Genomic DNA, 13,730 nt, shown 5'->3' on the forward strand with positions numbered 1-13,730 from the left:
AGAGCCAAAATAAGTGCAAAACCTCAACATCAAATTGCTCTTGAGCAATTGGTGAAAAAGATTTTTCTTTCCAACACAATTTGCTCTTACAAGAACATGGTGTGAAAAGGGGGAACCAGCCTTTTGGCAGTTTTACAGTAAATACGCAATAAAGCAGCACAGGGATGTGGTACGGTCAAGAGATCAAGGTCTGGTTAGCATGATTTATCATGATTTTAGCAACCAACATATATACCATTCATAGTATTACAGTAGATGTTTTCAAGTGTCCAATTTGTTTTTGAAAGGTTCTGAAAAGGAATGAATGTCTTTCCTTGTCTGCAGATTTTCATGTCTCTGCTTAGGACAGCTGCTTGGAAAGGTCACACCGCATACTTCTACGGGTCCAATGCCAGCTTTCATCAGCTATTATGGACCTCCTTGGGTTTGATGGACATGCGCATCTCATTCTTTCAAAGACATTGAGAAGGAGAGGAGTGACGGCGAGGTAGAAAAAGGCGACCCATCTCCAGACAGACATGCTGTCAGAGAGAGCACAGAGATTCAAGCAGCCCTTCGGTTTATTAGTCAACCGAAAAAGCCAGGCAGAACAGCCATTAGGCAGTGCGAAAAGTGATCTGTGCAACACTTCATTCTCTCCGGAAGACTTTGCGCCTTCATTTCACTGCGCACAACTGAACTGTCAAGACAAGGACCGGATTCTAATTTGACAAAAACGCCTAGAAGAGCAGTAGATGTTTTCAAGTGTCCAATTTGTTTTTGAAAGGTTCTGAAAAGGAATGAATGTCTTTCCTTGTCTGCAGATTTTTATGTCTCTGCTTAGGACAGCTGCTTGGAAAGGTCACACCGCATACTTCTATGGGTCCAATGCCAGCTTTCATCAGCTATTATGGACCTCCTTGGGTTTGATGGACATGAGCATCTCATTCTTTCAAAGACATTGAGAAGGAGAAGAGTGACGGCGAGGTAGAAAAAGGCGACCCATCTCCAGACAGACATGCTGTCAGAGAGAGCAAAGAGATTCAAGCAGCCCTTCGGTTTATTAGTCAACCAAAAAAGCCAGGCAGAACAGCCATTAGGCAGTGCGAAAAGTGATCTGTGCAACACTTCATTCTCTCCGGAAGACTTTGCGCCTTCATTTCACTGCGCACAACTGAACTGTCAAGACAAGGACCGGATTCTAATTTGACAAAAATGCCTAGAAGAGCGACCCACCTGGGTTGCAAGATGCAGAAGCAGGAATGATCAAAAGCCTGCTGGGATTTATGCCCTCTTAGCCAGAATGATTCCAGTTCTGACAGGAACTATCCGATCGAGAAATGTTTTACTCTCACAGAAAGATGAGCACGGTGCAGAGGAGCCCGGCTTTAAGTCAGGATTTAAGAGAGGCCTGGGAAATGATCTCCATCTGAGAAAGAAATCAGAGAATCTTCATAGACGCTAGAGCTTAGGTACTCAACCTGCAGCTGCAAGCCACATGGGAATCTTTACTGAGAGTGCTGTCTCTCAAAATCTCACTTTCCCCGCCCCTCCAAAGTTTTCTACAGCAAGTTTTTAACTAAGGCCTTGCACAGTTGTAATGATGAAAGTTGCAGAAATTATTGCAGAACTTCCCCTACATCTGTCATATCAGCTGGAATAATACAGTTACATTTTACATTTATGTGGATGCTTTAATCCAAAGCAACTTTCAGTTAATTCATGGTGCAGGGAAAGATGTCACCCCTAAAGAACTGTGTGCACTTACTGCTAAATTGTAAATTTAGTAATACAGACAAATCAAACCACAGAATACCAGTATGAATTACATATAATTCTATGAATAATATATTGGCCTATATAGTATGAATCCAGATTGAATGGTTTCACTCAGTACTTTGAAATGTACATCAATAAATTCATGAATCCATATTATCCAATGACAAAGAAATTAGATTATTTAACCTCAAAACTGTTCAGACAGATGAATAAAAGCATCTACATCTCTGGTCGAGAGAACAAGGTGTACATTTTTCACCCCTAAAGAACTGTGTGCACTTACTGCTAAATTGTAAATTTAGTAAAACAGACAAATCAAACTACAGAATACCAGTATGAATTACATATAATTATATGAATAATATATTGGCCTATATAGTATGAATCCAGATTGAATGGTTTCACTCAGTACTTTGAAATGTACATCAATAAATTCATGAATCCATATTATCCAATGACAAAGAAATTAGATTATTTAACCTCAAAACTGTTCAGACAGATTAATAAAAGCATCTACATCTCTGGTCGAGAGAACAAGGTGTACATTTCGATTTTTTTTTTTTTTTTTTTGAAAAGCTGAACAACATTGCTCCCAAATTGCTAAGAACAAAAAACTCTATACACTCCTTAGACCAATAACCAAAAAAGAGGTCTCGATAAGACTCTTCACAGACCTTTGGAAGGAATAGGTGATAATTAGGTGCTTTTTTGCAGTTTAGCATGAGCATCTTTAGCCAAAAAAAAAGTGAGAAAAGAGAGTTTTGAATGTGACTACTGGTGTTCTTGTAAACGGACTCGACTGAATCCAAAAGAAAACGTTTTATTTAAAAAAAGTTTAGTCTTCAGCATAAATGGTATATTTACAAAAAAAACTTGAAAGCCAGTCATTTGAGAGCAGAAATCCAGTATGCCCAAGTGGACATTCGGGAAAAAATTGATTTGACAGCTAGACAGGAGTTACAGGTGGAGGTCAGCATCTGAAGGATGATGCCTAACTACAGACATTGTGTATGAAATGAGAATCTGAAAAGGAAGAAAAGAAGATACAGTGAAAATTGCAGAAGAGCGAGACATGAGAAGGGTGAAAAAAAGAAAATAAATGCAAATAACACTTGTAATTTATGGTTCTTTATGGCCTGATCCAATGTATTATTCAGGATAACAACAGAATAACACAGCATGAAAATAAACAAGGACAATCTAAAGGCTGAGAAGAGAGCAGAAGAGATGCTTGTTTCACACTGTAACCAGGCTGTAAATTATAACACAAGCATAAATTAAATTAACCATCAACCATTGGCACCCAAGCACTGCATAAGGATAGATATTTATAAATATAAAAAACCCAAATCCTTCTTTACATAATGAGAAAAATAACATTACCAGGTTAAGAAAGTGACGCATAAATATTAATTAGATGGCATTTTGAAAATAAAAAGAACTGCTGTATTGCACTCAAATTCATGACTCAGACATTTGATCAATTAGTAAAACTCATTTAAAGCTTTCTGGACTGTGGCCTATATCGAAACCGCTACCAAGCTGAGAAAGTGCTGATGAATCTCCAGTTGGAACCAACAAAACCGCAAGCCAGCTTTGACAGCAACATTTAATTGGTATTGATTAACTGAACCAATCTAACTGAAGAAATGGAGGCTCAATTAATCAAACTGAACGAAATATCAGCTCCAGGAAGGGTAAGTGCCATTTGTAGTTGGCACGTGTATGAGGGGAAAAGTGGGACCTACAGCTTCAATTATCTGGTGAATACAGATAATTTTCAGAATAAAGATTTGGCTCACTTTTAATCTAGGAGTGTGAATTTGAATTGAATTGGCCACAATCAACACAAAGTTGAATTGAAATGATAGGAGGAAGAACTTTCTGAAATGTAATTATTAATACAGGTAGTGCATTCTGGGAAATGAAGTGTTCTTATACCCTGATGCACAAAAGTTCATTTTTATTAAATATAATGAAATATATAAAGAAAATACAAATGTATATACCTGTGGGGTCATCTCAAATATATATAAAAAGACTTTTAAAAACCATTTTCAAAACTTTTAATAAAAGCTTTTTCAAGCAAACATTCAAAGTTTAAAAATGACAGTTATATTAATTTCAATTTATTTTAATTCTACATTCTTATATTCAAACTGGAATTCCACATTGTAATTCTAAATTCAAGAGCTGAAGTGTAATTTAAAAGGTAGTTTCAATTCAACTCTGAATGGTGCTTTGAGAAGTCGGAGCATCAACACTGACTAATTCAGGTATAAGTCAAGCTACAGTAACTATTCACAATGCTTCTAAATGTGTTAATATAGCCAAGCCACTAAAGTGAGCAATAATAGGCAAAGCAGCAGGTTAACTCTGCCTAAGACTTCACTGCCACAGATTATCTGATGCAAAAAAGGGCAAGAAAATATTGAAATCTAACTAACAAGTTTCCAAGTATCGGGGTGCATAGGTTATTTTGAGTCACCAAGAAACAAACTCATGTCTGCAAGGCTGCTACAGGGTTGCATGCCAGCCTCGTACTGTGCTGATCACTTTTATAAGTCAGCCAAGAAGGTCTCTTACAGTCTTAAAATCACTACTGACCGAACGTTTGCCAACTGTCAAAGTCTAGCTCCTTAAGATGAAGCAGCATGTGTCTTTAAGGGTTTAGAAGTCATTTCTAAGTCATTCAATCATGTGACTGAGCAATAACGCTTCTTTGAAGGTTCTGGAGGTTTTCATTTGACCTTCCCTCCACTATGGCCATAAACTGTCTAGAGATGAAGCATTTCAGACAAGTAGCTGCCAAAACATGCTGATGTGTCCGGAATGCACCTCCCATGTAAACGGCCCCTTCCCACATAAACACACTGGAGTGTCTTAATGCTCAACAGGGCCACTTGTCGACAGTGGAAATTAATTTACATTCAAGGCACCACAGCCAACCACGTTTCCCAGGTGGCCCCCGGGGCTTCTCTCTGCTCTGTAGTGGTGACAGCGACTAGTTCTCTCTCCTGCTCTCGACAAACTGCATAATAGACACCCTGGCGATGCAATCCTCCCACAGACTGCCCTCAATTTAAAACAATATTTATCAGCACTCAGAAGGTGGCTTGCAAAATGTGGGTGGTAGTTGCAGTAGTCTCACAAACGTCTAAATATTTAGCTAAAATGGCTCCCAAAGAAAACGGCCAATAAATAAAATTCATTCACTGCCTTTTTGGGAACAGAGCGTGTCAAATTTCCAAAGACTCTAGTGCTGAAGCCAATCTCTCAAATTAAACCAGACTTTGTAATCTTGTCCATACGACAGCTCACGTACCAACATCTTATCCCATGACGCAGACATTGAAACTAACACACCCTGAAACAACTAAATGCGGGTAAAAATATTACAAGAGAGGTAGAAATTGTCCAAGACGACACTCTCAATGTTCAATGTGAACATGGGGTTATCATCACCATACACATAGTGGGAAAATCATGTAAAGATAATGTTTAGTCCCACAATGTGGAGGGGCCCAACACGGTGCCTTGAGGCACTCCTACACCATCTTCTAGTCAGGAGCTCTACTGACTAGCACTTAAACATCAGGAGAACATGTTTTCCTTTGTGTGGGAAGCCAGGATCTGCTGACTGCACATATAAATGTCTGCTTGAGTAACCTGGTTTTAAAGTTACGATACAACAATTCAAGTGTCAGAGCTCTGGGCGGCACAGGCAGACTGCTGATACAACAGTTGCCGACTATGACAATCCCATAACAATGGAGCTTGTCTTTACTCCACAGGTTACCTGAGTGTTGAAAGGCGACAGGAGCGATTAGTGGAGTGCTGAGGTGATAGAGGATTCGTAACAAACAGCAGGACATATACAGGCCTCTCTGTTCTTACACCTTCTCTCTGTTACTGCTCATGAATTCAGCACTTGAAAAGACATTAGAGGGAGGCATGTGTGGACGCATGCTGACAGACAGAGAGCTACTATAGTAAAGGAAAAGATGGTACCAAATAAAAGCAACATACTTTTGCATGTGGGGGTTCACCTAAGTGCCTATGTTCAGTGTGTGTATCAGAATTGTTTTCTCTGAAGGGCCCTGCATTAAAACACTAGAAAATCAGCAGCAGAGGCAACATGACTCATGGACCATCTAAAATCTCCAGGGAATTTGTACTTGTGTTCTCACAGCACATTGCAGACAATCATTTATACTCATTTGGGAGTTCATCTCTGAAAAAATCTCTGAAATAGAGTTTGATGCAAATGTGAACAGAACAATGGAAGTTCACTACAGACTGCACTGAAGAGAAAAAAGAAAAATCTCCTAAAAGCCTCAAATAATAAGCAATCTTAGAATGCAAATGGAAGATAGACAGTTATTATCTTGAGAGAAAGTAAAAATCATGAAACTCTCCTTTGACTCTGGCCTATGCAGGAAAAAGCAGTAACTTTGGCCTTACAGTAAAATACATGGAATATATCTTATGGGCTAAAAGAAACTGCATATTAAACCATTCCAAACCTGTATTTCCATTCACTCATGGAAAACAAAAGGAGAAGAATGATCAAGCTGCTCTCTTCTATGCAATGCAATTTTGGAGGCTGTCAAACATCAAAAAAGAAAAAAAAAAATCATAATATCAGTAGTCCATATATGTCACTATATTCCAAGTCTACTGAAGGCATATGATAGCTTTGTGTAAGGAGCAGACCAAAACTTAAGAATAATATGGTTTGATAGTGGTGGTCACCATTAACTTTCTATACATGTTTTTGTCATTTTTATTAATATATATTTTAATTGTCTATACAGTTCTCCTATTAATTTTTATTTCAGTTTTAGTTATTTTAGTAAAAATAAAAGACAATGAGAAATCACGACTACTAAATACTGAGCAAAGGGTCTGAATATTTAGGACCATGTGATATTTCAGTTTTTCTTTTTTAATACATCTGCAAAAATGTCAACAATTCTGTGTTTTTCTGTCAATATGGGGTGCTGTGTGTACATTAATGAGGAAAAAAATTAACTTAAATGATTTTAGCAAATGGCTGCAATATAACAAAGAGTGAAAAATTTAAGGGGGTCTGAATACTTTCCGTACCCACTGTAGCTAAAATAAAATAAGTTTGTTTTTTTTAATGTTTTAAGTTAACATTTATTTGAAGTAACAGATTTAAAAAAAAAATTTTTTTTAATAATTTTAGTCTTCGTTTTTGTTTTAGTTAATGATAACACTGGAAAGGATGCTCTACGCTCCTTATATATTTGAGATAAGAGTTTCTTTTCAAAATCTTCCCTCAAAAAGCAGACAATTAGGTATCAAATTTCCTAAGCACAAACTCTGACATCCCTTGTATTTGTCTTTCTTACCAACCGGAATTATATGATTAAATTATCTTTTGACTCAAGTAAATTATGCTCTCAGGGGCGCGAGTCGATGAGGATTGTTTCCAGACTCTTTAAATGAACTGGATTTCTGTCTCTCCACGGAGCTCACTCGACTGTCTGTGCGAGGTGATTGGCATCTCACTCATTCCTGGTGAAAAACAGCTGCCTGCTGTTTGAGCTAGTTAAGACCCCTGAGCACAGGACAGGCATGAATACTCTCTGCTCGGAAACATATTTCTACAGGTATACAGTTGCTTACAAAAAGTCAAAGCAATGCCTAGAAATAGGAAACAAAATGGTCTTAATTACTTATTCTATGCCTATCAATCATAGACATTAAAGCTGTCACATCAATTGTTGAAATTATATCAGGCACTGTGTGAAGCAGCAACAGTTGAAAATGAAATCAAGGAAACACAGGAAGTACTGCAATACTGTTATTCCTTTGACAAGTATATTTTTTGTCATGCATAGTGGATTACAATTTTGAATGCTTCAAAAGAGAGTGTGAAAACAGTTCTCAGCATCCTTACAGGATTGGCTGATGGAAATTAGAAAAAACAAGGTTTTATTGACATGTTGAGTAGAGCAAGACAAGGAATTTCCCCTTTTCTTACTCATCTTTTCTTTGCCTCTCTACTTAATGTTGTCAATAAAACCCTGTTTGGTTTCAATGCATTGGCTGCATAACTACCAAAAAAGTTCTACTCAAATATTTCAATATTACATAAATAAAAAAGATGCTTTTCACAATTGGCATGTTAAAGGTGAAAGGTTGTCTTCCAGTTGTGTGGAAAATACACCCAAGGTTACCTTCAGTGGGGTTGACAGCTGCCGGCAGGCTCTCCCAATCAACTGTCCATGTAGGGCAAGGGTGAGCAGAGTAAACAGCGTCTATTCCATTCTCCTGCAGGACAAAAGAACATATAAACACAGGTTAAACCATAGAATACCGACAGAAGCCTCCAGGCAAGAGCTTTTTATTGAAGCTGACTACTTTTCACACTTCCTCAGAACACCTGAGACAAGGTGGTAATTAAATCAGGACCCAGTTACGGAGCAGTTCAACCCACTTTAGAAACTCCTTTAAAGGTTGAAGTCCTACAATTGATTTGACATTTTTCCTAGTTGGTACTTAATAATCAAAGAGATGGGAATGGGTAAAAAGTGTGCTATGTTGATTATTCCACATTGAGAATATGAGATACAAACCAAGTACTAATAGATACAATGCAACAGACACAGAAGTCAATATATGGTGTTGTGTTGGGGATTTTTTAGTTAGTCACCCGTTTAGAATTAAATTAACCTGAAATACCAAACAAACTCATGTGGAACGGGGTGAAGGAAATGTTTTTTGTTTAACAAAACATACAGGCAATAAGCAATTAAAGGAATAATTCAAGCATTCAAGTTTGTTTCTTCTTATTTTTAACACCTGGTGGTGTTTTGTCTTTGTGTGTATGACTGATCCTGTTTTATGCACACGGAACTCTGATTCATCTTGTGCCTTTCTACTGTAACACCTGGTAACATTACAGTGGTTGGGACATTTTAAATTAAAAAGCAGATTTTGGCAGTTAAACTCAGCATCTTAAAATTGTATCACTTAATGAAATATATGGTTTTAAGTTAAATACAGCAGAATTTTTTTTGTAGCCTTGGCCAGATCTGTGCCTTGCCACAATTCTGTCTCTGAGCTCTTCAGGCAGTTCCTTTGACCTCATGATTCTCATTTGCTCTGACATGCACTGTGAGCTGTAAGGTCTTATATAGACAGGTGTGTGGCTTTTCTAATCAAGTCCAATCAGTATAATCAACCACAGCTGGACTCAAATGAAGGTGTAGAACCATCTCAAGGATGATCGGAAGAAATGGACAGCACCTGAGTTAAATATTTGAGTGTCACAGCAAAGGGTCTGAATACTTAGGATCATGTGATATTTCAGTTTTTCTTTTTTAATACATCTGCAAAAATGTCAACAATTCTGTGTTTTTCTGTCAATATGGGGTGCTGTGTGTACATTAATGAGGAAAAAAATTAACTTAAATGATTTTAGCAAATGGCTGCAATATAACAAAGAGTGAAAAATTTAAGGGGGTCTGAATACTTTCCGTACCCACTGTAGCTAAAATAAAATAAGTTTGTTTTTTTAATGTTTTAAGTTAACATTTATTTGAAGTAACAGATTTAAAAAAAAAATTTTTTTTAATAATTTTAGTCTTCGTTTTTGTTTTAGTTAATGATAACACTGGAAAGGATGCTCTACGCTCCTTATATATTTGAGATAAGAGTTTCTTTTCAAAATCTTCCCTCAAAAAGCAGACAATTAGGTATCAAATTTCCTAAGCACAAACTCTGACATCCCTTGTATTTGTCTTTCTTACCAACCGGAATTATATGATTAAATTATCTTTTGACTCAAGTAAATTATGCTCTCAGGGGCGCGAGTCGATGAGGATTGTTTCCAGACTCTTTAAATGAACTGGATTTCTGTCTCTCCACGGAGCTCACTCGACTGTCTGTGCGAGGTGATTGGCATCTCACTCATTCCTGGTGAAAAACAGCTGCCTGCTGTTTGAGCTAGTTAAGACCCCTGAGCACAGGACAGGCATGAATACTCTCTGCTCGGAAACATATTTCTACAGGTATACAGTTGCTTACAAAAAGTCAAAGCAATGCCTAGAAATAGGAAACAAAATGGTCTTAATTACTTATTCTATGCCTATCAATCATAGACATTAAAGCTGTCACATCAATTGTTGAAATTATATCAGGCACTGTGTGAAGCAGCAACAGTTGAAAATGAAATCAAGGAAACACAGGAAGTACTGCAATACTGTTATTCCTTTGACAAGTATATTTTTTGTCATGCATAGTGGATTACAATTTTGAATGCTTCAAAAGAGAGTGTGAAAACAGTTCTCAGCATCCTTACAGGATTGGCTGATGGAAATTAGAAAAAACAAGGTTTTATTGACATGTTGAGTAGAGCAAGACAAGGAATTTCCCCTTTTCTTACTCATCTTTTCTTTGCCTCTCTACTTAATGTTGTCAATAAAACCCTGTTTTGTTTCAATGCATTGGCTGCATAACTACCAAAAAAGTTCTACTCAAATATTTCAATATTATATAAATAAAAAAGATGCTTTTCACAATTGGCATGTTAAAGGTGAAAGGTTGTCTTCCAGTTGTGTGGAAAATACACCCAAGGTTACCTTCAGTGGGGTTGACAGCTGCCGGCAGGCTCTCCCAATCAACTGTCCATGTAGGGCAAGGGTGAGCAGAGTAAACAGCGTCTATTCCATTCTCCTGCAGGACAAAAGAACATATAAACACAGGTTAAACCATAGAATACCGACAGAAGCCTCCAGGCAAGAGCTTTTTATTGAAGCTGACTACTTTTCACACTTCCTCAGAACACCTGAGACAAGGTGGTAATTAAACCAGGACCCAGTTACGGAGCAGTTCAACCCACTTTAGAAACTCCTTTAAAGGTTGAAGTCCTACAATTGATTTGACATTTTTCCTAGTTGGTACTTAATAATCAAAGAGATGGGAATGGGTAAAAAGTGTGCTATGTTGATTATTCCACATTGAGAATATGAGATACAAACCAAGTACTAATAGATACAATGCAACAGACACAGAAGTCAATATATGGTGTTGTGTTGGGGATTTTTTAGTTAGTCACCCGTTTAGAATTAAATTAACCTGAAATACCAAACAAACTCATGTGGAACGGGGTGAAGGAAATGTTTTTTGTTTAACAAAACATACAGGCAATAAGCAATTAAAGGAATAATTCAAGCATTCAAGTTTGTTTCTTCTTATTTTTAACACCTGGTGGTGTTTTGTCTTTGTGTGTATGACTGATCCTGTTTTATGCACACGGAACTCTGATTCATCTTGTGCCTTTCTACTGTAACACCTGGTAACATTACAGTGGTTGGGACATTTTAAATTAAAAAGCAGATTTTGGCAGTTAAACTCAGCATCTTAAAATTGTATCACTTAATGAAATATATGGTTTTAAGTTAAATATACAACCGACAATCCCGTTATACCCAAAACATTGTCACATTATTTTTTATGGTGAATTTTTAGCCAAATTTTTACTGTAAATTAAACAGGATATTTTTTATATTAAATGGTAATTATCACTTGTGGGCTGCTTTTCCTTCACTATCTATCTTGTTGGATGCTTTTCTTTCACTATCTATTATAAAACATTATTAATTCAATTGTGTACAAAACTAGCAAAAAGGTGTGTAAGGTCATAATTGTACATTCATTTATGCATACTTGTAAATAAAGTGAAAATTTTTTATGGTGAATTTTTAGCCAAATTTTTACTGTAAATTAAACAGGATATTTTTTATATTAAATGGTAATTATCACTTGTGGGCTGCTTTTCCTTCACTATCTATCTTGTTGGATGCTTTTCTTTCACTATCTATTATAAAACATTATTAATTCAATTGTGTACAAAACTAGCAAAAAGGTGTGTAAGGTCATAATTGTACATTCATTTATGCATACTTGTAAATAATTGAAAAAATTAGAGCCTGACCGATATATCGTTTTGCTGATATTATCGGCCGATATGAGCCTGTTGCCGATATATCTGTATCAGCGAATATGCCGTCGATATGAATTTTTTTTTACAGAACATATAACGCAGATAAAATGCTTGAAATGGTGTAATTACTTAGTTTGTCCAGCAGAGCGCGCTCCATTGTTTGCTACTGGCGACCTGGATGAAACGCTTTAAAGCTTAAGTCTATGGAAAACCATTAAAACTTTGAACGGCCATATCTCCATAACGGCGCTGCGAATCCACACCAAATTCAGGGGATCCCTTCAGTTCGAGGAAACCTCTCGAACACGATTTGAGTGTACGTCTAGAGGCCCGCTTTCGAATGAGACCACCCCCGCGTCGATAGCTCCCGGGGTTCGGGAGTTACGGGTGGTTAAATTAGTGGTCCGGCGCCGACCGATCAAGCGATCCCGGGGGGCTACCGACGCGCAGAGGGTGGCATTCGAGAGGGCTCCTCAGCTGAAGGGATCCCCTGAATTTGGTGGATATCCGCCGGCGCGTTCACGAAACAGTGACACCAGTCAACACTTTCACTTCAGTAAGGAGGTCTCTTGTTCAGGCAGCAGCCTCCATTACGTATCTTTGTCACGTCATTATAAGTGTTTGATCACCACATTTGAGTGATCATTGCAAAAAATGTGTTTATGTATATACTGTATTCTATATATAGTACCAGTCAAATGTTTTGACCCTCGAATTGGAAAGTGTCCAAACTTTTGACTGGTACTGTACTATAATATACACAAAGAATATCGGCCGAAATATCGATATCTGCCTTTTTTTACTCCCTAATATCGGTATCGGCCCCAAAAAAAACCTATATCGGTTGGGCTCTAGAATTTTTTTTTACAAAAACATGTTACCATAATACTAAAACCCAGTCTAATAATGGACAGCTTAGTATTCCTAATATCACTGCAAATCTGAATATTGCATTATCTTTTATATAGTTTATTTTAAAAATAATTTATTTTCCTTCTTGCAATGAAGGCACATTTTCAAATTTGCAATAAAAACTTTAGAATCCTACAAATCTTGGCTTCTGATTGGTCAACACAACATTACAGACATGCTAAAATGAACAATATAATATAATGCTGTGCGTCATGCCTAACGACACCCTTTAGCCGCACCTCAATTCACAAATCGTATTAATTCTCTCTTAAACCACCAAATGGAGCTTGTGAGATGCTCTTGGTCATTGATTTAGAATTTAGGTCTGGTTCTGGTTGTTAAACAGTAGCTAGTGAGGGTGCATCTCTGTTTGCTGCTCTGCCATTACAAATCCAGGCTGGCCATAAGGTTTGGCTCCACAGATGAAAATGTAATTTGCTCTAAAGCAATAAGCCACCAGCAACAGCTGCAGAGCAGACCTAAAGCAGAAAGCACGCAGCCTGGAAAATCCCAGCGGACTGCTATGCATTAAGAGAGCCTGCTGAGCTCCAACACATTCACACACACCAAATTGATATCCACTAGCGTGACGGGAAATATCTGATTTATAGTTGCAGAATGCCAGAGTTGGCAAAAACCAAACACACACACACAAAAAAATCTGGAAGAGAAGTTCTGCAGCAGGCCTGAAAACTTGACGGCAGCTGTGTGCTTTTATCACCTGCTGGGGACTCGAATATAGCATTGTGGTCCAGGGCAGACAGAAAAGAGACCCAGCATTGTTACTCTGTTTGCCTCTCCTGCGGGAATCATACAGCAGAAGTGTACGAGACCACTGCGGACTCTTTACTCATTATCGGCAGATTTTGGCACCGATGAAGTGTTGGAGTTTGTAGGCCGTTTAGATGCTGGGTAAATCAGCAGGTCTGCTATGGAAGTGGTGGGAAATTGAATAAGAAGGCAAAAGACCGCACAGGAGGTTATGGACTGAATCAGCGGTTCCTCCTGGGAAAAAGAGAGCCCTCATCAGGACAGAGTAATGATGTCACAAGCTGAGCTTTCCATGAAATACAGCCTTATG

General features: G+C 37.7%; 1 protein-coding gene across 1 annotated transcript in view; it reads right to left on the minus strand.

Annotated features, from left to right (window-relative positions):
- gstcd (glutathione S-transferase, C-terminal domain containing) overlaps positions 1 to 13,730 on the minus strand; it is a 49,973-nt gene that overhangs the window by 23,410 nt on the left and 12,833 nt on the right. Inside the window, exon 5 of the mRNA XM_016269366.1 lies at positions 10,374 to 10,467. Coding sequence (XP_016124852.1) covers positions 10,374 to 10,467 — 94 coding nt within the window. The remainder of the gene's footprint in view (positions 1 to 10,373; positions 10,468 to 13,730) is intronic.

Source organism: Sinocyclocheilus grahami, unplaced genomic scaffold, assembly GCF_001515645.1.
Source record: "Sinocyclocheilus grahami isolate Dianchi unplaced genomic scaffold, SAMN03320097.WGS_v1.1 scaffold51.1, whole genome shotgun sequence".
Taxonomy (NCBI): Eukaryota; Metazoa; Chordata; class Actinopteri; order Cypriniformes; family Cyprinidae; genus Sinocyclocheilus; species Sinocyclocheilus grahami.